The 25,249-nt window shown below is 53.2% G+C and overlaps 1 protein-coding gene across 1 annotated transcript in view; it reads left to right on the top strand.

The window, feature by feature from the left end:
* Positions 1-4,304: 4,304 nt before the first annotated feature.
* The window catches only part of WNK3 (WNK lysine deficient protein kinase 3), a 51,092-nt gene continuing 30,147 nt past the window's right edge, over positions 4,305-25,249 (top strand). Inside the window, exons 1-9 of the mRNA XM_032778888.2 lie at positions 4,305-4,884; positions 13,213-13,385; positions 14,831-15,051; positions 15,726-15,883; positions 19,824-19,912; positions 20,575-20,794; positions 22,433-22,715; positions 23,760-23,953; positions 24,974-25,102. Of these exons, the coding sequence (XP_032634779.1) occupies positions 4,384-4,884; positions 13,213-13,385; positions 14,831-15,051; positions 15,726-15,883; positions 19,824-19,912; positions 20,575-20,794; positions 22,433-22,715; positions 23,760-23,953; positions 24,974-25,102 (1,968 nt within the window). The 5' untranslated portion in view covers positions 4,305-4,383. The remainder of the gene's footprint in view (positions 4,885-13,212; positions 13,386-14,830; positions 15,052-15,725; positions 15,884-19,823; positions 19,913-20,574; positions 20,795-22,432; positions 22,716-23,759; positions 23,954-24,973; positions 25,103-25,249) is intronic.

Raw genomic sequence — 25,249 nt, 5'->3', positions numbered from 1 at the left:
TGTCTTTAATATGGGCAAGGGAAATCTGTCCTGGGTCCGGTTCTGTTCAATATCTTCATGTGTGATTTGGATAATGGCGGAGACAGCACACTGATAAAGTGTGCGGACAATACCAAGCTGGGAGGGGTGGCAAGTGCTTTGCAGGACAGGGTTAGAATTCAAAATGATCTTGACAAACTGCAGAACTGGTTGGAAGTAAGTAGGATGAAATTCAATGTGGAGAAGTGCAAGTACTCCACTTAGGAAGGAACAAGCCTTCGCGCGCACACAAAATGGGAAGTGACTGCCTAGGAAGGAGTACGGTGGAAAAGGATCTGGGGGTTATAGTGGACCACAAGCTAAATATAAGTCAACTGTATAATACTGTTGCCAAAAAAAAAGCAAACATCATTCTGGGTTGTTTTAGCAAGACTGTTGTAAGCAAGACACGCGATGTAATTTTTCCGCTCTGCTCAGCACTGATGAGAGCTCAGCTGCAGTACTGTGTCCGGTTGTGAGCACCCTGCTTTGGGAGCACACGCTGGGGACAGGCCGGAGGAGAGCAACACAAATGAGGAAGGGTGTAGAAAACATGACCTCCGACTGGTCAGATTAACAAAAAAACAGGGTGAAGGGTATTGTTTAATCTGGAGAAGAGACGGCTGAGGGGGGACATGTTGACAGGTTTTAAGTACATAGAAGGTGATTTTAAAGAGGAACGTGATAAATTGTTCTCCTTATCCGGTGAGGACAGGACAAGAAGCAATGGGTTTAAGTAGCAGCAAGGGAGGGTTAGGTTGGACATTAGGAAAAACTTCCTGACTCTCAAGGTAGCTAAACACGGGAACAAATTTCCTACAGAGGTTGTGGAACCTCCATCGCTGCAGGTTGTTAAGAGCAGGTTAGACAAACCCCTGTCAGGGATGGGCTAGATAACAATTAGTCCTGCCTCAGTGCAGGGGACTGGCCTGCTGACCTCTCGAGGTCCCTGGCAGCCTGCACTCCCAGGGTTCCTAGGGGGCAGCCATGTTTAAAGAAAGCCCAGCCAGTCCTCGGCACCCTGCAGTTCCCGGATTGCTAACATGATTCATTTTCCCAGCAGAGAAGAGGCCTGAGGCAGAGGAGGGTGGGGGCGGCTGCAGACTGTAAAGAAACAGAAGATAACAAAAAGCCCTAGTTCAGTCCCTTAGTCCATCTTCGTGCCTGCAAACGGGAAATGGGGAACTCGTGATCATTGTCCTCTTTCTTATTGTGTTCTACCTCTCCGGGCCGAGCGTGCCCGGCGCTCTCTACCCTCTCCGGGCCGAGCGTGCCCGGAGCTCTCTACCCTCTCTGGGCCGAGCGTGCCCGGCGCTCTCTACCTGGCCTCATCTTTTCTAAGCCACTGATTATTTTTGGTGCTCGCCTCTGGACTCTCCAGTTCGTTCCCATCTCTCTTAAGGTGCAGTGCCCAAAACTGGACACTGGACTCCAGCCGAGGCCTGAGTAGAGCGAGACAGTTACTTCCCGTGGCTTCCGTGTGACTCTCCTTTTCGTACATCCCAGGATGACATTCGCCTTGTTTGCATCACGCTGTTAACACATGTTCAATTTATGACCCAGTAAAACCCCCGGGTCCTTTCCTGCAGTACTGCTGCCTGAGCGTGGGGGATTTACTTTGTAGTACTTTGCACTTGTCTTCACAGACATTCTGCCTGATTGAATTCAGACTGGTTCTCCAGTTCAGGTTGTAAGCTCTTTGGCCTGGGGGCTGGTTATTACTACATGAATTTTTACCAGGGAGGGTAATTAACCACTGGGACAATTTCGCAAGGGTTATGGTGGCAATAGTAAATTCAAGATGAGGTGTTTTTCTGAAAGATCTACTGTAGTTCAAGCATGAATTAGTCTGGGGAAGTTCAGGGGCCCGTGTTGTACAGGAGATCAGACTAGATGGTGACAGGTTTTCCTTCTGGCCTTCTCATCTGTGAATGAAAAGGGGCATGATAAAAGGAGATGAAATTATGACTGGGATATGGAAGATAGGCATAGAGCTTCTGCTCCCCCTGTGTCCTAACACCAGAAGAGAGATGAACGGTGGCTAAAAGATTTCTTCCACGCAACAAATGCCTGTGGAACTCCTTGCCACAGGAAAGTGATGAGGCTGAGAACTTAGCCAGGTTCAGAAAAGAGACCAGACACTTACATGGCTGTTGAGACTATTCAGAGTCATTATAAGGGGTAGTAACGAATTCTGGAAGGCATATTAAGCTGGCTTTTGTTGTACGGTAACATGAGTAAGGATTGCAGTAACCCCTGGCTGGCCCTGTTAGGCTAGAGGCAATATGAACACAGAATGAAACTTTGCAATTTGAGTAGTCTTAAGTGTCCCATGAGAGCACTTTCCCACAGTCAAACCAGCTCTTGCTGGTAGCTGATTTCCCTGATCTTCCGTCCTACGCTTCCTCCTTCTTAATTTCACACCGTGTTCATAGCGGAATTGGTGCAGCAGGGGCCTCTGTGCCCGGCTTCTCGGTGGCAGGGGGCTGCTGTCGGTGCCCGTGCGGTGCTCAGTGGTTGGGGTGTAGTGCCTCCTGCGCTGAAACTGACCCCCCTTTCCTGCATTGCCAGCGTCTGGTCAGCATGTGCCCTGTCCTGAGAAATTTCAGAAGTGAATCGTACCTGCCAAAACCACCCCCCATTGGATCACTTGGCTCCAGAGTGCACGTGGTGGCTTCTGGGGCACATGGCAGCTAAGCAGATTCACAGATTTTAAGATCTTGAGGAATCATTAGATCCTTAATCTGATCTCCTGTGTAACACGAGCCAGGGAACTTATTTCTCTTACCTCGGAGCCAGGATACCTGGGTTCTCTCCCGGCTCTGAGAGGGGAGTGGGGTCTGGCGGGTTAGAGCGAGGGGGGCGCTGGCAGCCAGGACTCCTGGGTTCTCTCCCGGCTCTGAATGGGGAGTGGGGTCTGGCGGGTTAGAGCGAGGGGGGCGCTGGCAGCCAGGACTCCTGGGTTCTCTCCATGGCTCTGGGAGGGGAGTGGGGTCTGGTGGGTTAGAGTGGGGTCAGGCTGGGAGCCAGGACTCCTGGGTTCTCTCCATGGCTGTGGGAGGGGAGTGGGGTCTGGTGGTTAGAGCGGGGTGGGGTGGGGCTGGGAGCCAGGACTCCTGGGTTCTCTCCATGGCTCTGGGATGAGAGTGGGGTCTGGTGGTTAGAGTGGGGAGCGGGGGGGAGGCTGGGAGTCAGGACTTCTGGGTTTTATCCTTGGCTCTGGGAAGGGGGTGATGTCTAGTGGTTAGAGCGGGGGAGGGGGTGGGCTGAGAACTGAGACTCATGGGTTCTATCCCCAGCTCTAGGATCCTTTCAGAAAGGCAGCCCCCAGAACCGAGCCTGGTGTTCCCAATGGGGCATTGTCGTCGTAACGCAGTGCTCACTAGCTTGACACAGCAGCGGTATCCGTAGAGATCAGAATGGAGTCCATTAATTCATCTCTCCGTTTCACATTTCCTTGGTCCGGCGTTCTCAGTGATTAAATGCACTTTCATTGAGCAGCCAAATTTACGTGTGCGAGGGAGCTCTTTAAAAATTCAAACGTCCAAAACCGCATCCAGATCCTTGCGTCTTGCAGTGGCTGTGGTTTCCTCTTGGCTGGAAACCCAGATTTCACTGGGCTTGGTTAGAAATTATTAATTAAGGACCCATAATGTGCTCAAGACGGAAAATAAATACAGCCCCTTGGCCACGAGAACTTACAAGCTAAGAGGCCGGCATGTCTGAGCCAGTGCATTTTAGCAAATCCAGAGGGAAGACACATTTACTGAGTTATGAGGAACTGGGAGTTTCTCTTCCTAGCTCCACTGCTGATGCGCAGGGCATACCACCTTCCGCCTTTACCTCAGTTTCCCCTACCACCTTTTGTTTATTTTTCTGGGCCTGGGCCATCTCTTGTTATGGGTTTGTATGGCATCTGGCACAGAGGGGCCCCCATTTCTAACAGGGCTTGTCCAGTGCCACAAGGCTCTGTATGGTGCCCCATGGAACAAAAGACCTTGGTATCGATTGGGTGACCCTGTACAGTGTCTGGAACCATGAGGGGGCTGCGGTCTCTGTTGGGGGGGAAAGGGGTTGGGGAATGCTGCGTACAGCACAGTGATGGCCTTCATCTCGTCAAGGAGCTGGGTTAGTATTGCTGAGCGATTCCCCGGTTTGTTCCTTTGCTGGCTGGGGAGGGAGGGAGGGAGAAGCCCCCAGAGATTTTGCACTTCTGGCGGCTGTTTTGTGATTTACCTTCTGAAACGATCCTATTCTTGCTCCCCTCGTCTCCTTTCAGGTTGTTATGGGGATGCTCTGAGAGGAAGTAAGTCCTAGTAACATCCTGCCGGGTGTGAGGAGGGAGGACACAGGAGAAAGGTACCAATGGCTACAGATTCCGGCGAGCCAGCCAGCACGGAAGATCCGGAAAAACCTGATGGAGTTTCTCTGGAGGCCAGGATCCCGACCATCGAAGCTACTTTGATCATGGAACCCGGCGGTGCCCCGGCCTTTGGGGGCACCAGGGAACGGAAGAGGTTCTTCCGCAAGAGCGTGGAGATCATAGAGGAGGACAGAACCACTGAGTCGTCTCCCAGGGATGAGCGGGAGCAGCTGGCCGCGTGCGGTCGCCGAGTGGACCAGCTGTCTGCCAGCGTGCTGGGGCAGGAGGTCAGGAATGAGCTGGGTTCCAAGGCTATTTCGGAGGCCTCCAAGGAGAAGACCAAGAAGGAGATTGAAGAGGAAGCAGAGATGAAAGCGGTGGCTACCTCGCCAAGCGGCCGCTTCCTGAAATTCGATATTGAGTTGGGCCGAGGGGCCTTTAAAACTGTCTTCAAAGGGCTCGACACAGAGACATGGGTTGAGGTGGCCTGGTGTGAACTTCAGGTTAGTACGGCAGATCTCATTCTGTGCAGTAATTGGTGTGTTTTCTCTTAAATCTCCAGCTCCTGGAGTCCTGGGATTATGTAAAAACCAGTTGAAAGCCTGGGCTGTAAAACCTGTAGCAGCTGGGAGAAGTAATCTGCCATCTGTGCAGTTGCCAATGAAAATTGTTGCGTGCAAATTAGCTGCAGAGTAATGGGGGATGCTTGGTTGAGTTACCTCTGATACGCTGATATATTCCTGGCGTGGGTAACAGGCTGCCTGTTTTTAAATCCAGATCTGCCCTAGGAATTATGGTGGCCTGTGACTCTCAGGGATGATTGAACCTGCTTGTATCTGTTTGCATCGCTTTACCCTGACTCAACAGACATTCTAGGCTTTAGAGTGACACACAGACAGAGCGACCCTCCTTGAATCTTTTTACACGCATAGGCTAGGAATATAATCCTCCTTCTCTAAGACTTGGGAGACCCTGGTTTGATTCTCTGGTTCACCATAAACTTCTTGCGTGGTCACATCATTTAGCCTCTCTGCCTTCACTTTGCTCATCTGTCTAGCTCTGCCCTGCCTCGCATGGGTGTCGTGGCAAGTCGAGATTGTGAAATGCTTTGAGTGCTGCAGGTAAAACGTGCTGTGTAATTTTATGTGGGGGAAGTCCTACAGCTGGCGTCAGACTCAGTGACCATAGTCCCTTCTGGCTCTGGCATCTGTAAGAGCCCGTAACTTTTTTCTTTTATTATGATTATTAAAAATCTCTGCTCACGCTTGCTTTTTAAAAATGGAACCTCACTTGACTGCCAGATTCTTGCCTTTTGTAGAGATGGCTGCAGAACCAGGGAATCACTCCACCCCCCTGGGCTGAGGCAGGCCCTGAGGGAAGTAGGGGTGGAGAAGCTATGTCATGTGCCCCCATCAGCTTGCTGAAAGTGTTTGGAATGACTTTGTCTTGTGAGAGTGAAGCCAGCCCTGGGGACTGTGAAATGGGTTTTAACCTCAGCTAACGTATCTGCCTGCTGGTCTGTGGTACATTTCTAGTCCTTAAAGCCCCAGCACCTGGATTCATGTAATGTGAAAGTCTCAGCTTTCTTAAAAAAAAAAAAAAAAAAAAAAGTAAGTTTCTAGCATGGAAAAGCTTTGAATCGTGACCCATAAAGGCTCAGAAGTCAGAAGACCAATAACCCCTTCTCTCCCTGACGCTTGAAATCTGGTGAGATCCTCGTCATTGTTTTCGGTTGGACAGACCCCCATGAGGGATGGTACGGGTTTCCTTGGGTCTGCCTCAGCTGACCTTTCGAGGTCCCTTCCAGCCCTGCGTTTCTGTGGTTGCCTGACGTTTAAGCCATTCTTGTGAATTTTTGCCTCGGGGGTTTGTGGACGCTTGGGGCCGGCAGATACATGAGGCGGGTGTGGCTGCAGCCCCCCGTGGTGAGTTTTCTGGTACTTCTGCTGTCCGCTCTTCCAGTGATCACTGGCCAGGCTCAGCCCTGCCCATCGCGTTGCCGGGGATTGGATCCTTGTTTCCTTGAGTCTGTCTGTCTCTACCTGTTTTCTTTTTATTTGAATGGGAAGCTCTGTGGGGCAGGGACCACTTTTTTGTTCTGTCTTTGTACAGCGCCTGGCGCAGTGGGGTCTTGGTCTGTGGGGGGGCCTAAGCAATAATGATGTACAGCACCTAGCACAGTGGGCTTCTGGCCCAGCACTCGGGTTCCTAGGTGCTACCGTAATACACCTAATAAATCATACCACGGGGTCGCACTCTTCACTGAGCTCACTGTACGCACCCTCCATTCCTCCCACAAACTGCTTTGAATGCCAGCCTCCCATCCTGCTCCAGTGCGGAGACTCCCTGCCCCCCCCGATCTCCCTGTATGCCAAGGGCTCTGTGTGTCCCCCAGGTCCCTCATCTCCCATACCAAGGCCCTATCTATCTCATAGAGCTGGAAGGGACCTCGAAAGGTCATCGAGTCCAGCCCCCTGCCTTCACTAGCAGGACCAGTTTTTGCCCCAGATCCCTAAGTGGCCCCCTCAAGGATTGAACTCACAACCCAGTGCCTGTCACAACGGGGCCCTGATCTGAGCTGGGGCAGGGCCTGTCTCTCGCTGTGTGTCTGGGCAGCGCCCCGTGCAATGGGGCCCTGATCTGAGCTGGGGCAGGGCCTGTCTCTTGCTGTGTGTCTGGGCAGCGCCCGGCACAACGGGGCCCTGATCTCAGTTGATGTGATTCAGCGCCACCGTATTGTGAGTAACTGTAACATCATAATCTAGAATAAGGTCTCTGAAACCTAGAACTGTTCGTATCTTTTCACCACAGCTCCCAGCTGCAGCCTTATTGCGTATGGGTTTTTATCCCTGGCAGGAGCTGGATCTGTTCTCCATAGCTGGCCTGTCCGCTAGACCTCACCCGCCAAAGAACTGGTTGTCTCTGTCCCCTACTCCGGGGCTAGAGCACCTACAGTAATGCTATAGTGGGTGAACCGAAGCAAAGATCGGTGGGGAAAGCTGGTGGGGCAGGAAATGTGCTATTTTAGAGCAAGTCAGACCTTTGCCAATGAAAATCCTCTTTGTTTCTTGGGGAACATTGAGCATCTGAGTGGTTCTGATTCAAAAGCCAGTGTGTTGCTGGTTGTGGGGTTTTTTCCCCCTCAGTGGGAGGCACAATAGTTACCACAGACATAATAATTAGTTTAATCTTCTGTGCAGGGAGTTTTGAGCTGCCGAGCCTGGTCAGAATTTTCCACTCCTCATGCAGTCGCGTTCAGCCAGGGATGAATTCAGGGCAGTTTGGTGGCTTGTATCCAGTCTTGGACTCTGCCAGCCTAGAGAGCTCCAGGGCAGGGGCATGTCAGCTCGCAGCAGGGGTAGTTGTATAAACAAGAGCCTCCTGTGGCTGCCTGATCTGTTCCCGCAGTCATTGATCCAGCCGGCCAATCAATACCCTTCCCCCCCATGCCAGCACTATGGGGGTGCTAACGGGGGGGGCTCTGAGCCGGAGGGTTTGCAAGCAGAATGTTATGGAGCCCCACCCTGTGTCTAACTGTCATGCTGGATGTGGGAAGTCCTTCCCGTGCCCCTCTGCAGCTCACTTTATGGCATGAATAAGCTTGCCAGCCCTCCAGGATTGGCCTGGAGTCTCCAGAAATTAAAGATTATGTCATATGATGAAATCTCCAGGACTACGTCTGACCAAAATTGGCAACCCTTGGCCTGAAGCTCCACCCCGCCGCAGCTGCAAAGTCCCTGGCTGGCCGCTTTCACGTGTGTGGTCCAGTGTGTAGAAACAGCTTTGCCGGGTGGCCCCATCTGTCGGTGGTGGGTCGTCATCCAGTGAGATAACGGCAGAGCCAGGCCAGAGATGGTCCAATAATGCGTTCGCACCATTGGCATTATTCTCCGAGCACCTCCCAATCGGTGGACTTTGAGTCTCGCTATGGGCGACTGAGATAGAGAATCCGTGTTTCCATTCTATAGGGTGGGTGGGTGAGGAACTGAGTCATGGAAGGGGAAAAGTGACTTGACCAAGGTTGCACAGGAAGTTTGTGGTGAAGGCAGAAAGTAGACCAGAAGGAGGTTGGCTCAGTGGGTTGTAGCCCCTGGGCAGGCCCGGATTAACAAGTCTACAGTTGTTGCACTTGCAGAAGGCCCTGGCCAGATGGATCACACCACCAGTCGCTGAGATTTGGCCTGGACAACAGAGGGGCAACCAGGCCAAACCTGAGTGGGGCAGGGCCCAGCGAATGCAGGATGGGCGAGGGGCAGTGAGCTGGGATTGAGAAAAGCCGCCCTACCCTGGGACAGGAGGGAGTGGTGTGCTGAGCTGGTAGGAGGAGAACATGCCGTGAGTGGCCCAGAAGGTCTTGGGGGCAGTGGATGGGTGGGAGGTGAGTTGATGGGTTATGGAGTGAGTAGGGGGTGATGGGGTTGGAGGCTGCAGTGAGGGTGGGCATGTCTGCATGAGGGCAAAAGACTCTCCATTGAGGAAGGGCTGGCCAGGGGCTCAGAGGCCTTGGTGATTAGCAATCGGAAAAGCAGGCCAATCCAGCAAGGATTTCCTGTGTTTGAACCTTCAGCATGTCTCCTGGAAGTGCCTGAGTCAAACGAATGCTTCTTAGTCTCCACAAAACTTCAGCTGCTTCTCATTCCTGAGCCAGGACCCTTGTTTACCTTTGTGTCTGTTTGACAGAGATTTGCATCTGAAATCCAGTGTGCTGGGGCAGTCCTCCTGCCCTCCCTACAATGTGGGAAATGGATGGTCATTTAACAAGTCCCCATAGCCCTGCATGGATGGGGATCGAGTATCCAGTTGGTAGCGGCACAAAGATTAATTGGTCTTTTTTAGCTATTGCTAAAGTGATATTTGGCCTTGGGGAATGAAAATCAACCCTTTTAAAGTCTAGCAGGGAAGGTAATCTGGTCCTACACGCCTGCCTCTTTTCATCAGCAAGCCTCCCTCCTTTCAAAGCTCCCAGCTATCCGCAGAGCTAAGTGCCACTTAGATGACTTGTTTGTTTTGGCTTATGAAAGAATAAGAGGTTATGTTGGAAGGGCTGGGCCTTTGTAAAAGCACCCGCAAGAGGAAACTCGGAATGTGAGCTACCCCCAGAAACTGGGTTAGAGATAGAAACAAACTTCCTGGTAAGTCCTGGAAAGCCGTCAGGCCAGTTCTGAACCTGCTGTAATAGCCACGAGGCAGCAACACAAAAAGGGGCACAGGTAGCAGAAACCTCAGCCCAGTGCCTGGGCGTCCTGATTTCTGCCTTGGGAAGGGCTGGCCAGGGCTCCACTGCTGGAATCCTGGGTCTAGTTCTGGTGTCTGCAGTTCAAAGGATGTTGACAATTAGAGAGGGGTCAGAGAAAAGCCACGAGAGCGAGTAAAGGATTAGAAACAGGGCCTGAGCGTGAGAGACGCCAGGAATTCGGTCCATCTGGCTTGAGTCCTTCTGATAAGTACCTGGGTGTGGAGCAGGAATGAGTTGATAAGGGCTCTCCGGCCTGGCAGAGACGTCTAACGCGGCTCCAAGGGCTGGGAGCTGAAGCTGGACAAATGCCTACTGGAAATGTGGCATGAAGTTGAATGAAGGGTTGGAATGGCTTCCCGAGGGTTGGGATGGATTTGCCGCCACTGGCAACGTTCAGATCCATCTGGGAAGTTTTTTGAAAAGTTCGGCTCTAGCTCCATGGGGAATGAGTTCTCAGGCCCGGCTGATACAGGAGGTCACAGTTGTCCCTTCTGGCCCTGAAATCGACCAATTTCCATGTAGGTGGAAAACCTCCTGCATGTGTAGGGTAGCAGGGGAGGCAGCGCAAAGGGACCCGAGTTTCCATGTCTGTCTTTTAGGATCCAACCTGATCCCAAGAGAGTCGAGTCACTTCCTGACCCGAGCCTGAGCCCGAGCCCATGGCCAGGAGGGGGAGAGCCTGAGCCAAGAGGGTCTGGCTGTTTTCCCGCCCGACCTGGAGCCGAGTACAGGGCTCTCCTGGAAAGTAGCCGCCAGTCATAGAGCGAGCGCTGGTTCAGACTGTCAGGCTGTGTCCAGGGGCTCTCAGAGCCACTGGGCCCTGCCGCCCCCACCTCATGATCTGAGGTTGCGTTTCCAAACGGGCAGAATTAGATCCCATCAGTGAGGTTGAAGCTCCTGGATGCCCCGTCGCAGACCTGGTTTGGAACGATGATAAAAGTGGTTCCCTGGTGTTCTCACAACGAAACCTCAGGTGTTCACTGCTCCGATCTCTTTGTCCCTTAATCCAATCAGGCTTCTTTCTAGCCTGCTCCGATGCAGTGGCCTTTAGTCCCTGCACTTTTCACAGCTGTTGAATGGCAGAGGTGGGTTGGCCAGGGTGGCTACTGAGCAGGCAGAGCGGAGAGGGAACAGCTGGTTAACACGGACGGAACCGCCTGCTGGTGTCATTGCCTATTGGAGGAAAAGGCTTGGGGTGAACTCCCGGGGTGTCCCAGTTGCTGGGAGCGGCCCCCGCCCGGTGTGTGCAAGTTGCAAGCTTGGCTCTGGCCTGTGACACAGAGGATCTGGTCTGCCCACACACAGCCAGCCATGGGATATCGGTGTACACACAGAGACGGAGAGGATATGGGCTACCCCCCGTCCCCGAGACAGAGCAGATATGGGCTACACATCCCCCCAGACGCAGAGACAGAGCAGATACGGGCTACACAGACACACACACAGAGACAGAGCAGCTATGGGCTACACCCTCCCACACACACACAGACAGAGCAGCTACGGGCTACACCCACACAGAGACAGTGCAGCTACGGGCTACACCCCCCCGCGCACACAGAGGGAGCGCAGCTATGGGACACACACACACACACACACACACACAGAGCTACGGGCTACACACAGACAGCGGATATGGGCTGCACAGACAGATGCACATAACAGACAGGGGCTGCAGATACACACACATGACGAATATGGGCTGCGTACACACACAGAGGCACCAACATACACAGAGGATAGGGGCTGCATGTACACACAGATACCCGCACACACACAAGAACATAAGAACGGCCAGCCTGGGTCAGACCAAAGGTCCAGCAAGCCCAATGTCCTGTCTTCTGACAGTGGCCAGTGCCAGGTGCCCCAGAGGGAATGAACAGAACAGGGCAATTATCAAGTGATCCATCCTGTGTCGTCTAGTCCAGCTTCTGGCACTCAGCGATTTAGGGACACCTAGAGCACGGAGTGGAGGCTGAGGCCATCTTGGGTAGTAGCTGTTGGTGGACCTCCCCTCCATGAATGAGCCTAATTCTTTTTTGAACTTTTTTTGAAGTTGGACTTTTGGCCTTCGCGACACTCCCCGGCAGCAAGTTCCCCAGGCTGACTGTGCATTGAGTGAAGAGGTTCTTACTTCTGCTTGTTTTAAACCTGCTGCCTGTTCATTTCATTGGGTTACCCCTGGTCCTCGTGTGACATGAAGGAGAAAATTCCATTTCTTTATTCACTTTCTCCCGCCATTTTTTCATGATTCTGTGCGTGCGCGCGGGCATGCAGACCATAACCTCTGAGACTGAATTTCCAAACGGAGAGAACTCAACACAGCTACTGAGGTCGAACTGTACCGCAAACATTGTCCAGAAGACCCCCGATTTGTCACGGCCATTAAGTCAGAATTAGCAACGCCAACACACACCCTGTTTTGTTTTAAAAGTGTCCTTTGATTTCATGAAAAGACTTGGTTACAGTCTAGACATATATCACTGGGAAAAGAAATTTGACAGGGAGCCCTTCAGCGCAGCCGACAATGGTCCGCCCAAGTCCGGTGGCTGGAAGTTGCAGCTAAGCAAATCAGGCTAGAAATAAGGCGTGTGTGTCGGGGGATGAATCATTTGAACAGCTAACCGAGGGCTGTAGGGGATTCGCCGTTCTTGGACATTTGAAAATCAAGCTGAGCAGATATTTTAGGAAAAAATCCCCTAGTCTAACCGGGAATTAATTCAGGGAAGTCCTGTGGCCTGCCTAGAGGGCAGACTAGATGCTATGAATCTATTTTATGACCCTAAAACTGTTGCCTAAAAAGCATAATCCTGGTTGTGATTTTCTGGGCACTTTACATGTAGGTAGATGTGGTCCCCCTGCCTTAAAGAGCCGAGTTCGTCGCCTGCGGTGGCAAAAACCTATTCCCTGAAGCCTTGTCTGCACTAAAAAGCTGTAATGTTTTCACTCTCCCGGTCTAGCTAGTCCCGTAACTCTACCAGTATAACTGCCTACGCGTTAGGGCTTCTGCTGGTACAGGGGTGTCAGTACCCGCCCCCCCGCCCACACAGCTACACTGATAAACTTTCCAGGATAGAAGAAACTCAACATAGGGTTTCGTAGATTCATAGACCCAAAGGGACAGATGACTAGAGCCCTAGGCCAGAGGGACCACTGTGGTTGTCTCATCTGACCTCCTGGATTACGCAGCCTCTAGAACTGCCCCCAAATAACCCCTTTTTAAAAAACAAAATCCCATCTTGATCTAAAAATTGCTGGTGCTGGAGACTCCACTACCACCCTGGGCAATCTCCTTCCAGTGTGGATCCCACGGGGCCAAATATTTACGTCGTCTTCCCAGTCTGAATTTGTGTAGCTTCAGCTCCCAGCCATCAAAGAGTCTTAGACCTTTGCCTGGCGGAGTGAAGAGCCCAGTTGAAATGTGTTCCCCACGTAGCCTCGCCGCGGCTGACTCAGATAGATCGAGCTCCTGGAGCCAAACGTCTGAATATCTTTGCGGCTCTGCGCCAAGGTGCGGCCACAATGTGACAGCTAACCAGGGATTCAGCTGTGACTGGGGAGTAGCAAAAGTGAATCTGTTTTGTTCCCCCTGTTTCAGGACAGGAAGCTAACCAAAGCCGAACAGCAACGGTTTAAGGAAGAAGCAGAGATGCTAAAAGGCCTACAGCATCCAAACATCGTCCGGTTTTACGATTCCTGGGAGTCCACAGTGAAGGGGAAGAAATGCATCGTGTTGGTCACCGAGCTGATGACGTCTGGCACCTTAAAGACGTAAGTCTGTCTGTCCCCTCCCCCCGCCCTGGTCAGACGTGCTGCAGGCACTCTGAGTTGGAATATGGTTGCCCCTTGGTCTTGTGTTCTGCACAGGGGTAAAGAAAACTGCCACAGTCACCTTCTCCGAACCAGTCAGGATTTTACAGACCTCTGTCATATCCCCCTCTGTCGCCTCTTCTCTAACTGGAAAGTCCCAGTCTTTGTATCTCTGCTCATATGGCGGCTGTTCCACTCCCCAAATCCCTTTTGTTGCCCTTGTCTGGACCCTTTCTAATTCTAATCTGTTGTTTCTGAGATGGGGCGGCCAGAAGTGCGCAGTGTTCCAGGTGTGGCCGTGCCGTGGATGTTTCTAGTGGTGTTATGACATCTCTGGTTTATTCTCCAGCCCTTTCCTCAGGGGTCCTACCGTTCTGTTAGCTACGTTGGGTGCCGCTGCACATGGAGTGGATGTTCTCAGAGAACTAGCCACAGTGACACCAAGATCTCTTTCGTGAGCGGCAACAGCTGATTTAGACCCCATAATTTTTATGTATGGTTGGGATGGTTTTTTCTGTTGCTTACCGACATTGAAAATTTCATCTGCCATGAGTCTTACTTCAGACTGGGCTTTTAAAACCCTGCTGGCATTCTGGCCTGGTCTACACTGCAGAGTTAGACCTAAGCAAGGCAGCTTACGTCGGCCTAACTTCGGAAGTGTCTACACTAAAATTTCACTCCCGCTGACATAACTTGCCTGTGAGCGGCGTAGTCAAGGTTGATGGAGTTAGATTGATGCGGGGTCAGTGTAAACGCTGTATTGCATACGTCAACTGTTGCCGGCTTTCAGGAGCCATCCCATGATGCCCCACAAAAACAGTTGGATCGAGACAAGCACTCTGGTGAGGACGCACACTGCTGACATGAGGAGCGCGGTGTTGACACGCACAAGTGATGTAATTTATTGCCATGGCTCTAGGCCGACAGGAGTTAGGTTGACTTAATTTTGTGGTGTGTGGACATGGCCTCAGTATCCTTCGGTGTCAGCCTTCCTGAGCCAGAGTCAGCAGCGTTGATGATTTTAGCATTATCCCTTAATGACTCTGAAGTGTAGACAGTGAGTGAGCCGACACCTGCTTGGAGAGAGACCCCCTAGGGAGTAAAACCCAGGTACTCAATGGTTATTACCAGCTTGCTGGCTAGTCCAGGCATGGGATGGGGGTTTTGGTTTGGGAAGGGTTGACGCGTTGGAGTTGGCGTAAAGGAAAGGCATTTTCTTGGCACACAGGTGGGTTTTCCCAGTGTCTCACACAGTGAGGCCTGTAGGTCCTTTCCCAGACCGATAGCAGGTATTACCACACACACTGACTTGTCTCAGCAGGCTGCTAGGCTCTCTGTGGGCACCCCCCTACATTGGTAAAGTCTCTCCTCCTTTCTGATGAGTCCATGCTTCTCCCGCTGCCCAGGTACTTAAAGCGATTCAAAGTCATGAAGCCGAAGGTCCTGAGAAGCTGGTGCCGACAGATCTTGAAAGGGTTGCAGTTCCTCCACACCCGGACCCCACCCATCATCCACCGGGACTTGAAATGCGACAACATCTTTATCACAGGCCCCACGGGTTCGGTGAAGATTGGCGACCTGGGCCTGGCCACCTTGATGCGCACGTCGTTTGCCAAGAGCGTCATCGGTACGTCAACAGCACAGTCCCTGCTCAAGCAGCCGGCCCGGGGTGACTTGGCATGGGCGGGGGAATAATTTCCCTACTCCCTGCCTCAGTTTCCCCTTCTATAAAATGGGGATAACAATACTGACCTCCTTTCTAAATCCCTATCTGTGTGGCGGACATTCTTTGTTCCTAGATGTATGCATCTACTGTAGCCGTATTAAAGCAGCCTGGTGGCATTCAACTGCCACGAACCCCTGAGTGTATCCCCCCATGTCACATCTGATCTCAGGTGTCCTTTTCCGAATCGTCCCAAATTACTTAGCAACCTTTCTGGCTGTTCTCCTCCGCTCACGCTGCAGCACGCCAAAATAAAATCCTCACCTATCACTGGCAAATTGCAGCAACAAGCCTGTGTTCCTGCAACCAAGTTTGGTTGGGCTGGGCTTTGAACTTGCAGCGTCTGTGGCACTCAGCTAGTTCAAAGCTTAGCCTGTTTATGTCTCCGCATGCTGTGTAGAGAGACCCTCCGAAGCTACCAGGAAGGCGGTACCTTGACTTACTCATTGCACCTCTTTTGTTCCTGCTGACGAGGAGCTCGAATTCCAGAAGAGCAGTGTCCAGGAGGAGTTTGATGCGTGGGATGCGATGCAGCGGCTTGGCTTGCTTTTGAAAGACGTCCCTCTTTCCCTCCACAGGCACCCCCGAGTTCATGGCCCCGGAGATGTATGAAGAGCATTACGACGAGTCGGTGGACGTTTATGCTTTCGGGATGTGCATGCTGGAAATGGCCACTTCTGAGTACCCCTACTCCGAGTGCCAGAACGCCGCCCAGATCTATCGCAAAGTCACCAGCGTAGGTGTAAATTTAACTTCCTCATTAGCAGAAACTTGTACATTGGCAGATTAGGGCGGGTAAGCCTATTACTCAGCACTAGCCTCGCTGTGCAAACTGGAGGCTAAATGTAGTCTGTTCGGAGCCGCCGGCCGAGCGGTGCCCTTTCCGCATCGGTCTGGGGGCACAACACTCCACTTGCTTCCGAAATTGCACACGGAATGTACTGTGCCGGGCTCGGTTTCACTCTGTGGAAGTTGAGCAGCGTCTTTCTCTCAAACTAAGCGCCCCAAACACTAGTCACTGGGAAATCTTGACCCACAGAGAAAAGTGTGTGGGAAAAAATGGGGACCCTGATTGTAGTTGGGGTGTATGTGTGTGGGGGTGCCTGGCATCTCAGTCGGGCCTGTGCAGCTCCCAGTGAAACAGGCCCCAGTCTTGGTCTGGGGGAAGGTGGGACGGATTGGTGCAGTGTCCGGCATGACAGGGACCCCGGACCTAGGCAGGCTGTGCAACATCCAGAATGATAGGGGCCCTAACCCCTGTCTGTCTATCTGTCTGTCTCTCTCGCGCACATACACGCTTCACGCCTCTCCTTAATATGCATTAAAAGGCAGAAGGATGCTAACATGACTCTGTGTTAGAAAGAGTTTTATCAAAGTTGCTTTTCTAGAACTGGGGAGTGGAAGCTGCGAATTCTTTCAGTGCATTCTGAAGCCCTGTTTACTGAACCTGTCCAGAGCAAGAGAAAATGACATCAGCGCACAAACAGACCCAGTTAATTCTCAGCAAAGTCACGCGTAATTATTGTGACAGAGGTGGAAGGACTGGCTAGGGTGGTTGAAAGGATGAGTCAAATAGATTAGAATGGAGTTGGCCTCAGTTCCACATTATATAAAGCTCGGACATTCTGCTTAGTGTTTTAAAGTAGAGGCTGGAAGTTTCACAGTGGGATAAGGGATTTAACAGAAGGGGCTGTCTGGATCCTGCCCTCTGTGTGACGCAGCCCAGACTGGGCAACCATAATGGTCTCTTCTGGCTTTAAATGGTTGGCAGAGATCTCCCCCTGGCTGACACTAATTTGTAATGCATCTTTGAATCAGAGAAATGTTGGCCTGGAAGAGATCTTGAGAAGTCGTCAAGTCCAGCTCCCTGCGCTGAGGTGGGACCAAGTAAAGCTAGACCATGCCTGAGGGTTCTGTCCAGCCTGCCTTAAAACCCTCCAGCAGCGCCTTTCCAGATCTGACCTACCCTTAGAACGAGAGAGTTTTCCTAATATCTAACCTCTGTCTCCTTTGGTCGCTGTCTGCTTTATAACAGCCCTTAAAAGATCTGAAGACTGGCATCAGGTCCCCCCTGAGGCATCTGTTCTCAAGACTAAACACGTCTAGTTTTTGTAACTGTTCCTCATAGGTTGAGTTTTCTAAATCTTGGTTCAGTTTTGTTGCTCTCCTGTGGCCCCGTCTCCAGGTTGTCCAGGTCTTTCCTGAGGAGTGGCAGCTGGAACCCCACACAGTTCTCCAGCTCGGGCCCAGCAGGGCCACTTCTTGTTAATAGCCCAGACCCTTTTTGGCCAGTCAGACCCGATCTCATAGTTGTGCATTTGATTTTTCCTTCCTCAGGGACATTTTCTGCCCTTGTCTTTAGTGAATTTTCCAATTTGTCCTGATAGTTTTGAATTCTAATCCTGCCCTCCAAAGGGCCAGCAACCCCCCCAGCCTGGTGTCATCCGTAGGTTTTATGAACACACTTGTCACTCTGTTATCCATGTTATTAATGATGGTATTGAGTAGCCCTGGCCCTGGGCCTGAGCCCACTAGACACGTCCTCCAGTTTGGGAATAGCTGGGAAGTTCAAGAGGACTGCAAAAGTGCTGCTGTCACGCTGATCTTCCACAAGAACCAGTGGAGTGAGCTGGGTAACATTAGCCTGGCGTCAGTCTCTGATATGGGATCAGTCGCTAAAGAATGAAAGGATTGGAATAGAATTAGTGCCAGGCCCCATGGTTTTATGGACAGTGGGGCTTGCCAAAGACAGCTGCTTTTATTCCTGATGAGATTTATAAGGTTGGTCGATTGAGGTAGCAGCACAGATATAATAGACCTTTGATTTCCCCTATGGAATAGCAGTAGTTGGAGCCTGTCACGGAGTCCGTGGGCGATGCTCTGGAACTGCTCCCCACAAAGCCAGGCAGGACTTTGGGGAGCCTCCTCTCCCTTGGAGCAGACTCTTTCAGGGCAAGAAGCTCATACGTCTTCACCTCCTGGGTCTCTCCTTGGAGCATTCAGCATCCTCTGCCCCTCCGTGCACTTCCCACAGCGAGTCCTCCCAGGTGGGGTCCTGAGGGGGCCCACAGGGCCCTGCCCCCCACTTTGCAGTCAGACGTGACTCTCAGCCAGCCAGTAACACAGAGGTTTATTCGATGACAGGAACAGGGTCTAACAGAGCTGGTAGGTACCGCGAACCGGACCCCTCAGCCGGGTCCATTCTGGGGGGCAGTGAGCCAGACCCCCACGTCTGCCCTCACTCCTCGTCCCCAGCCAGCTCCAGACTGAAACCCCCTCCAGCCCCTCCTCCTCTACTCAACCCCTTTCCCGGGCCGGGAGGTCTCCTGATCCCTTTGTCTCCCACACCTTTAGCATCCCCTTGCAGGGGGGGAAGCGCCTGGCCATTAGTTGCTAGGTGACAGAGAGTCGACCAGGAACTGAGCCCCCCCCACCCCCAGTATTCAGAGAAAACATTAAGAACATTCCCAGTTTGTTACATAGCCACACTTTAACGGTACCAGTACAGTGATTGTATTATAGCTCGTTATTAAACACCCGTTCGGGGACTCACGGCAGGAGTAACTGGATGAAATTCTACAGCCTGTGCTGTACAGAAGGGCAGGCTAGACCAGTGGTCCCCAACCTTTTCGTCTGGCAGGCGCCAGACGAAGGACCATGGTGGCGGTCGAGCATCCGCTGACATGCCGCTGAATTTCGGCAGCATTTCGGCGGTGACGCCTCTCGTTGATGTTGCTTGTCGGCAGCAAGGGCATCATCGAGAGGCGTTGCTGCTGAAATGCCGCCAAATTTCGGTAGCATTTTGGCGGATTCTCAACCGCCGGCCAGGACATGGGGGCATTTAGATGACACCACGTTGGGGACCACTAGGCTAGACTATCTGATGCCAGGCTGGGAGATGGGTCTATCACAGTCTACAGGAGAGGTGATTTTACCTGAGACTGACACGAGGGTGATACGTACAGTTTCAGTGCCCCCATTTTTAAAAAGGGTGTTGAGAAATTGGAGAGGGTGCAGAAAACCATTGGAGGGCTGGGAAAAATGCTTCGCATTCAGAGAGGGAGGGAGAGCTTAGCTCGTCAAGAGGAAGAGTGCCAGGGGACTCGATTACTGTGTGAGCGCATGGGGAGACGAGCCTGGGTACGAAAGAGTTCTTCGAGCTAGCGGAGAACAAGACCCAAAGGGCTGTGACTGAGCTGAAGCCAGACATGTTCCAACTGCAAGTGTTGTATGTTTTACCAGTGAAGAACAAATGGCAAAGGAGTCGCTTGCAAGAAGGTTCTGTTACCAGTGGTGCTGCTGGGGTCCTGTGTCCGAGTCTGATGCCCACAGTTCAAGGAGGACATGGATAAATTGGGGAGGGCTCAGAGAAGAGCCATAAGAATGACTGAAGGGTTGGAAGTGAGAGATTCAAGGAGCTCGAGCTCTTTGGCTTAACCAAGAGAAGGGGCTGGGGAATCTCGGTCACATAAGTGCCGACGTAGGGAACAAAAGTTACGAGCGGGCTCTTCAGTCTGGCAGAGAAAGATCTAACCCGATCCAGGGGATCTAGGAAACTTCTGGGTGCAGATGCAGGCCCTTTGGCAGTGGATCATGGAAGCCCTGCTCCCAGCTAGCTGGCTCAAAGGAAGGGCTGGTGCCGCATGGCGCACCATAACAATTCCCTTCTCTTCCAGGGCATTAAACCCGCCAGTTTCAACAAGGTGACCGACCCGGAGGTGAAAGAGATCATCGAGGGGTGCATCCGGCAGAACAAATCCGAAAGGTGCGTCCCCTGCGAGTCACCGGGCCAGAGATCCCCGGGACAGGTGCTGATGGGGTGGCGTCGGCCACGGCCTCCGAGTCCGATTTGGGAAGTCTCCAGGACTCGAGTGCAGCCTCGAAGCAAAGCGTGTGCTCATGTGCTTTCCTGAGTCAGCGGCCGAGCAGCTGCCGTACTGTGCGTGGGGGGGCTAAGTTAAGAAGGAAAAGCTGTGGGATCTCCTGACTACAATGGCAGTGCTGTGTAGAGATGAATTGGGACATCTGGATTCTATTACGTGCCCCGGGTGTGGGGGGTGCAGTGGTTAGAGCAGGCTGGGGGGCTGGGAGCCAGGACTCCTGGGTTCTCTCCCCGGCTCTGGCAGGGGAGTAGGGACTGGTGGGTTAGAGCAGTGGGGTCTGGAAGCCAGGATACCTGGGTTCTGTTCCTGGTTCTGCTGGTGATTTGCTGTGTGACCCCGAGGCAGATCACTTGAGCGCTCTGGCTCCAGTTCAGCAAAGCATCTGAGGCCACATTCAGATACACCCACCCCCTCGCCCCCCCAGTTGGCCGAGTGGTTCCGTGCTTTACCCAGGCTAGAAATGATGTGGTTGAGATGGTCACCAACCAGGCTGTCAATATCCTGTTGGCGATGGGCCCCTAATCCCCCCACCTCTCCCCACCAGGTTGTCCATCAAAGACCTTTTGAACCATGCCTTCTTTGCGGAGGACACGGGGCTGCGGGTGGAGCTGGCGGAGGACTACGACGGGCTGAGCTCTGCTCTGGCCTTGAGGCTGTGGGTGGAAGACCCCAAGAAGCTGAAGGGGAAGCACAAGGACAACGAAGCCATCGAGTTCAGTTTCAACCTGGAGTCGGACATCCCCGAGGAAGTGGCGTGTGAGATGGTGAGCACTTCGCACGGGCTCCTCTCTCCCTCTGGCTGTGTGGGAGCTCGTTGGGGCAAGGGCTGTCTCTCGCTGTGAGTCTGTGCAGTGCCCAGTGTGACAGGAGCCCCAGTGTCAGTTTCCCCTCCTGCCCTTCACAATGGAAGTTCTTCGGGGCAGGGGCTGTCTCTCAGTGTTCGCATAGTTGGGCTAGCGGGGATCCAGCCGCTTTTGAGTACATGTAAATAACTCAGAAGGCCTGGAAGCATTACCACTGTTGTCCTCTGCTTGTATTTTCCATGACGAAGTCATGTCTCACCTGTCCTTCCTGGCGACTCCGGGGGGGCCATGGAGATCTAGCCAGGCTTGTGCCATCGGTGATGTGTAGGAAACCCGACTGGTTGAGAAGTGGGAACCTTTTTTTTTTTTTTTCCCTTAATTCAGACTGTTCGAAACTTTATTAACGTCTCTCTAACGTCGACACTGGTGATTGCTGCTGTCTCTGGCCATGTCTGCAGAGGCAAAGCACCCTGGGGATTGGCTTGGAACGTTAGAGAAACTCTCTCGTGAAGCCACAAGCAGTCGACGCGCTCACCCAGTGGCTGTCCGCGTGGAGTCCTGGTGGGCCATGCGGGGTCTCACTGGGGAGCGGCTCCTAGGTCTTTGCCTCTCCAAGAGATGCAGAGCATCAAAGGGCTGGGTATCCATATACCCGGCACTGGGATTTGGCTTTTATCACCCTCCTGGTGAATCCTGGTTCAGGAGAATCAGGAACACAAAGGTACATAGACAGCTTGTCGATGTAATAGCCTACTAATATCCCCTACCGCCTGGCACTTGGGGATCGATTCAGACTTCCACTCCTCCAGCGCCTTGCATCTGTCACAGGTATATCGTGATGTGGATTTAAACCCACACAGGGCTTGCCTACACCGCAGTGAGTATCAAAGCTAGCTCAGGTGTGCGGCAGTCACACTTTGCGACTGTGGCCAAGACATATGCTTAGTTAAACTGAAACAGGAGAATCCACCTAGAGGGCTGTGCCAGCTACAGACTGGACGTGATTTTTTTTGGGTCACTTGGAAAGCGGTTTAAACTCAGCCAGAATAAGCACGCTTTCCCTTAACCAACTGGCTGAATGTGTGTCGACAAGGCCTCTGTTAAAGATGGTGCTGCCAACTCCAAATGTTCTGAAATTATAAATTAGGTCTCACCCCAAAATTGTGAGACATGGCTTGAAAAATCTCTCTTAAAATATGGGGTCTTGATATTTGTTTTCTAGCTTTTGAGCCTTTAGAACGTCCTGTTTGCAAGATTTGCTCCTCAGTCCCGAGGGCTAGCAAGATTTTCTTGTAAAAAGAAAGGTGACGTTCTCCCCCAAATCACATGACTCTGGCAACTGGGATTTTATGAAGAGACATTGAGGTGAAGTCCTGGTTCCGTCAGGGGTCCCATATCATGAGAGTCACCAGTGCCTCTTACCTGAGGATGAGGAGAGTGGTTGAGCCACATCTCTGAGCCCTCCAAGGACTTCTCCAGTAAAAGGGTGGGGAGCAAAGAGCTGTGTGTTTTGGTTAACAAGCCGAGAGAGTCTTTCACGGGATATCCAGAGAGCAGGCGCGATTCTTCGTCTTTCCTATCTTGATTCCCCTTCTGCAGGTGAAATCCGGATTCTTCCACGAAAGCGACTCCAAAGCTGTGGCCAAGTCCATCCGGGACCGCATGGCCCTGATCAGGAAGACCCGAGAGCAGCGGCAAGCCAGCTGCCTGGAGGAACAAAGGGAAGTGCAGTGCAAGGCAGCCAGCGGGGCCCTGCCGCCCCAGGGCGTCTCGCTGACCGGCCTGGCCCAGCCAGTGGGTGCCGAGTGGGAGGAGACAGAGGCGGACCAGCACGTCCGGCAGCAGCTGCTGCAGCAGCCTCAGCACCAGTCTTCCTTGGCGGGTACATGGAGTGACAGGGGTAGCTAGTCAATTTCACCAGCCCCCTTTAGTCTCCTCAGGAGAGACCAAAACATCTGCCACTCGCCTGCTCCGGAAGGGAATCATTTGGCTGAGATGTGCCCCGATGATCCCATCCTGCAGAGGGACCCCACGTCCTGCCTCCCCCTCCCACGACTGACCACCCTGCGCCTGGGAGCCAGACCTGCCAACTGGGCAGCTGCAAAGAGCCCCTCCACTCCTCAGTCTGGTGTCCCGTCTCCAGCTGAGGCCCATCCCCAATGCTTTGAGGGAAGGTAGAAAACCACCCTTGGAACACAGCTGCCTCCCCCTTTGAGCCATCGCAGGCTGTGCTGGGGCCGCGTACATGCTACAGGGGCACGTTGGTTTAGGGGTAACCCTGGCCCAAGGTAGAGAAGCAGGGGCTTCGGACTCAGAAGGGCCTTTGGGGTGATCTGTCATCCCAGGTGGGGCTAACTCCTGGCTCAGACTCTGGCATCACGACGGCGATAACAAGGGAGAAGGGGTGTCAGGGTCTCTTCCCACGTCCTGATGAGGGCATACTCCACGCCCCGCTATGCTGTGACTTGACCCCCATGCCGCTGCGGTCCCGCCCCCTCCTCAGGGTGGCAGGAAGGTGTTTTGGAGGGGCGGGGCTTGGAGCAGTTGGCATTTCTTGGAGTCCCCGCAGACTAGTGATAATTTCCCTAGGTTTTCTGAGCAGCCATCATTGACTGTCATGCTGACCTCACTGAGCAGCCTTAGATGTGAGTCTATAGGCAGTGCGGCCTAGTGAATAGTGCACTGCCCGGGGGCCCAGGATAGTCGGCTTCTAGTCCCTGCCGGTCTCCATGGCATGGCTTCCCTGCTCCATAAAGCACTTAGAGACGCGCACTGGACAGGAACCTGGTAGTGTTGGCGAGGACGTAGGTCTGGAGCGGGACCTTTGGTTCCCGTGTCCTCTCCTGCCCTGTTTGCACCTGCTAGGACAGGACACGCCTGCCCATGCTCTGAGTGACTGACAGGCCTCTCCTGCCTCCCCATACAGCTGAGAGCCTGTCGGAGAAAAGCGCCGGGTCGGTGATTCTGTCGGAGGCCCCCAGACAGCACAGCCTGGCCTACTTGGAGCAGGTGATGGGTGGCACCCCGCAGCCCTCCACCTTCCCAGCGGCGGAAGCTGGCCTTCAGGGACCGCAGTACCCGTCGCAGCCACTGATGGGACGCTACCAGCAGATTGCTGGGGTAAGGCACCACCTCGGATCACCAGCCGTCATGCTAGGGTCAGTGACAGCAAGGGTGTCCTTAGCCACGTGCACTGCGTAAGGCCACAGAACAGTGTCTCCAGCAGCCCCAAAACCCTGCCGATCTGACCTGGGGGAAATCCCCTCCCTACCCCGAATCTGCTGACCCTGAGCAAGGCCCAGAGGCCAGACCGTTAAAGGTACGTCTACCCAGCCTGCTGCAGCGAATCCCAGAGCCAGGATTGGCAGACTCGGGCTGGTGCTGCGGCGTTACAGATTGCAGTGTAGATAGCCCTGCTTGGGCTCTGAGACCCACTCACTTTGCTGGGTTTCAGAGCCCGAGAGGGAACGTCTACACTGCTGTTCTCCGCGCTGGCTCACTGGGACTCAGGCTCTGACCCACCCTCCTAGCAGGGTCCTAGGATTCGGCTCCTGAGTCGTGAGGGGCCACGAGGCAGGAATGTAGGGGTCAGAGTTGGGGGTGTTGGGGATCAGGGTTGGGGGGGTTTGGGGAGTGGGTCAGAGTTAGGGGCATCGCAGGGGGCAGGGTTGGAGGTTAACCGTTATCTTTGATGCGAGGTACCCCCAGCTTGTTACTCCATTGAGTTCAGAACCACAGTGTGTCCTGGGGGGCAGGGCGTCAGGGACTCTAACCCAGGCTCTGAGCCAGGGCTGAGCTCAAGCCCTGCTTCCATCCGCACAAATCAGTCTGGCTTGGGTCAGTGAATGCTCAGGGCCCAGGCCGAGTGGGGTGGGTCAGGCCCTGAGCCCGGCCGTGACCCGGATCCAAACCCTGTCCTTCGGCCGTGTGAACGCGGCTCAGCAGGTCTGCGTAGCGCATTCACTCAGCTGCGAGACACTGATCCAGCACTTGTAAACCTGGGCTCAAAAAGGAGCCAAGCATCTAAAGAGACCCAGCTAGGAGGGGGCAGCAGATCTGAGCTAGGGAGAGAACAGGGGGGGCCCAGAGGTGCTTTGTCATTAACAAGCTTCTTTATTCGTCACCTCATTAATTAAGCAGGTGCAGCAGCAGAACCTGTGCCACCCGCAGATCTTACCCCCAGCTCTACCCACTCACAGCTTAGCTCTGCCGGCAGCTCCCCAGCCCCAGGCCTCGCCTGGCACGGTCCCGCAGCTCACGCAGATAATGGTACGTCTGTTGTGCTGTGTGTGGCGTGGCTGACGCACGAGGGGTGGCTGGTGCAGCAGGATCCTTGGCAGGCGGGGAAAGCACTGAACAGGGATGTGTGACCTCAGGGCCGACTTGATGAACGGCAGGGCCCGATTTGAATACCTG

Source organism: Chelonoidis abingdonii, chromosome 11 (genome assembly GCF_003597395.2).
Source record: "Chelonoidis abingdonii isolate Lonesome George chromosome 11, CheloAbing_2.0, whole genome shotgun sequence".
Classification (NCBI taxonomy): Eukaryota; Metazoa; Chordata; order Testudines; family Testudinidae; genus Chelonoidis; species Chelonoidis abingdonii.
The sequence above is the reverse complement of the archived record's forward strand: the minus strand, read 5'-3'. Positions and strand labels throughout refer to the sequence as shown.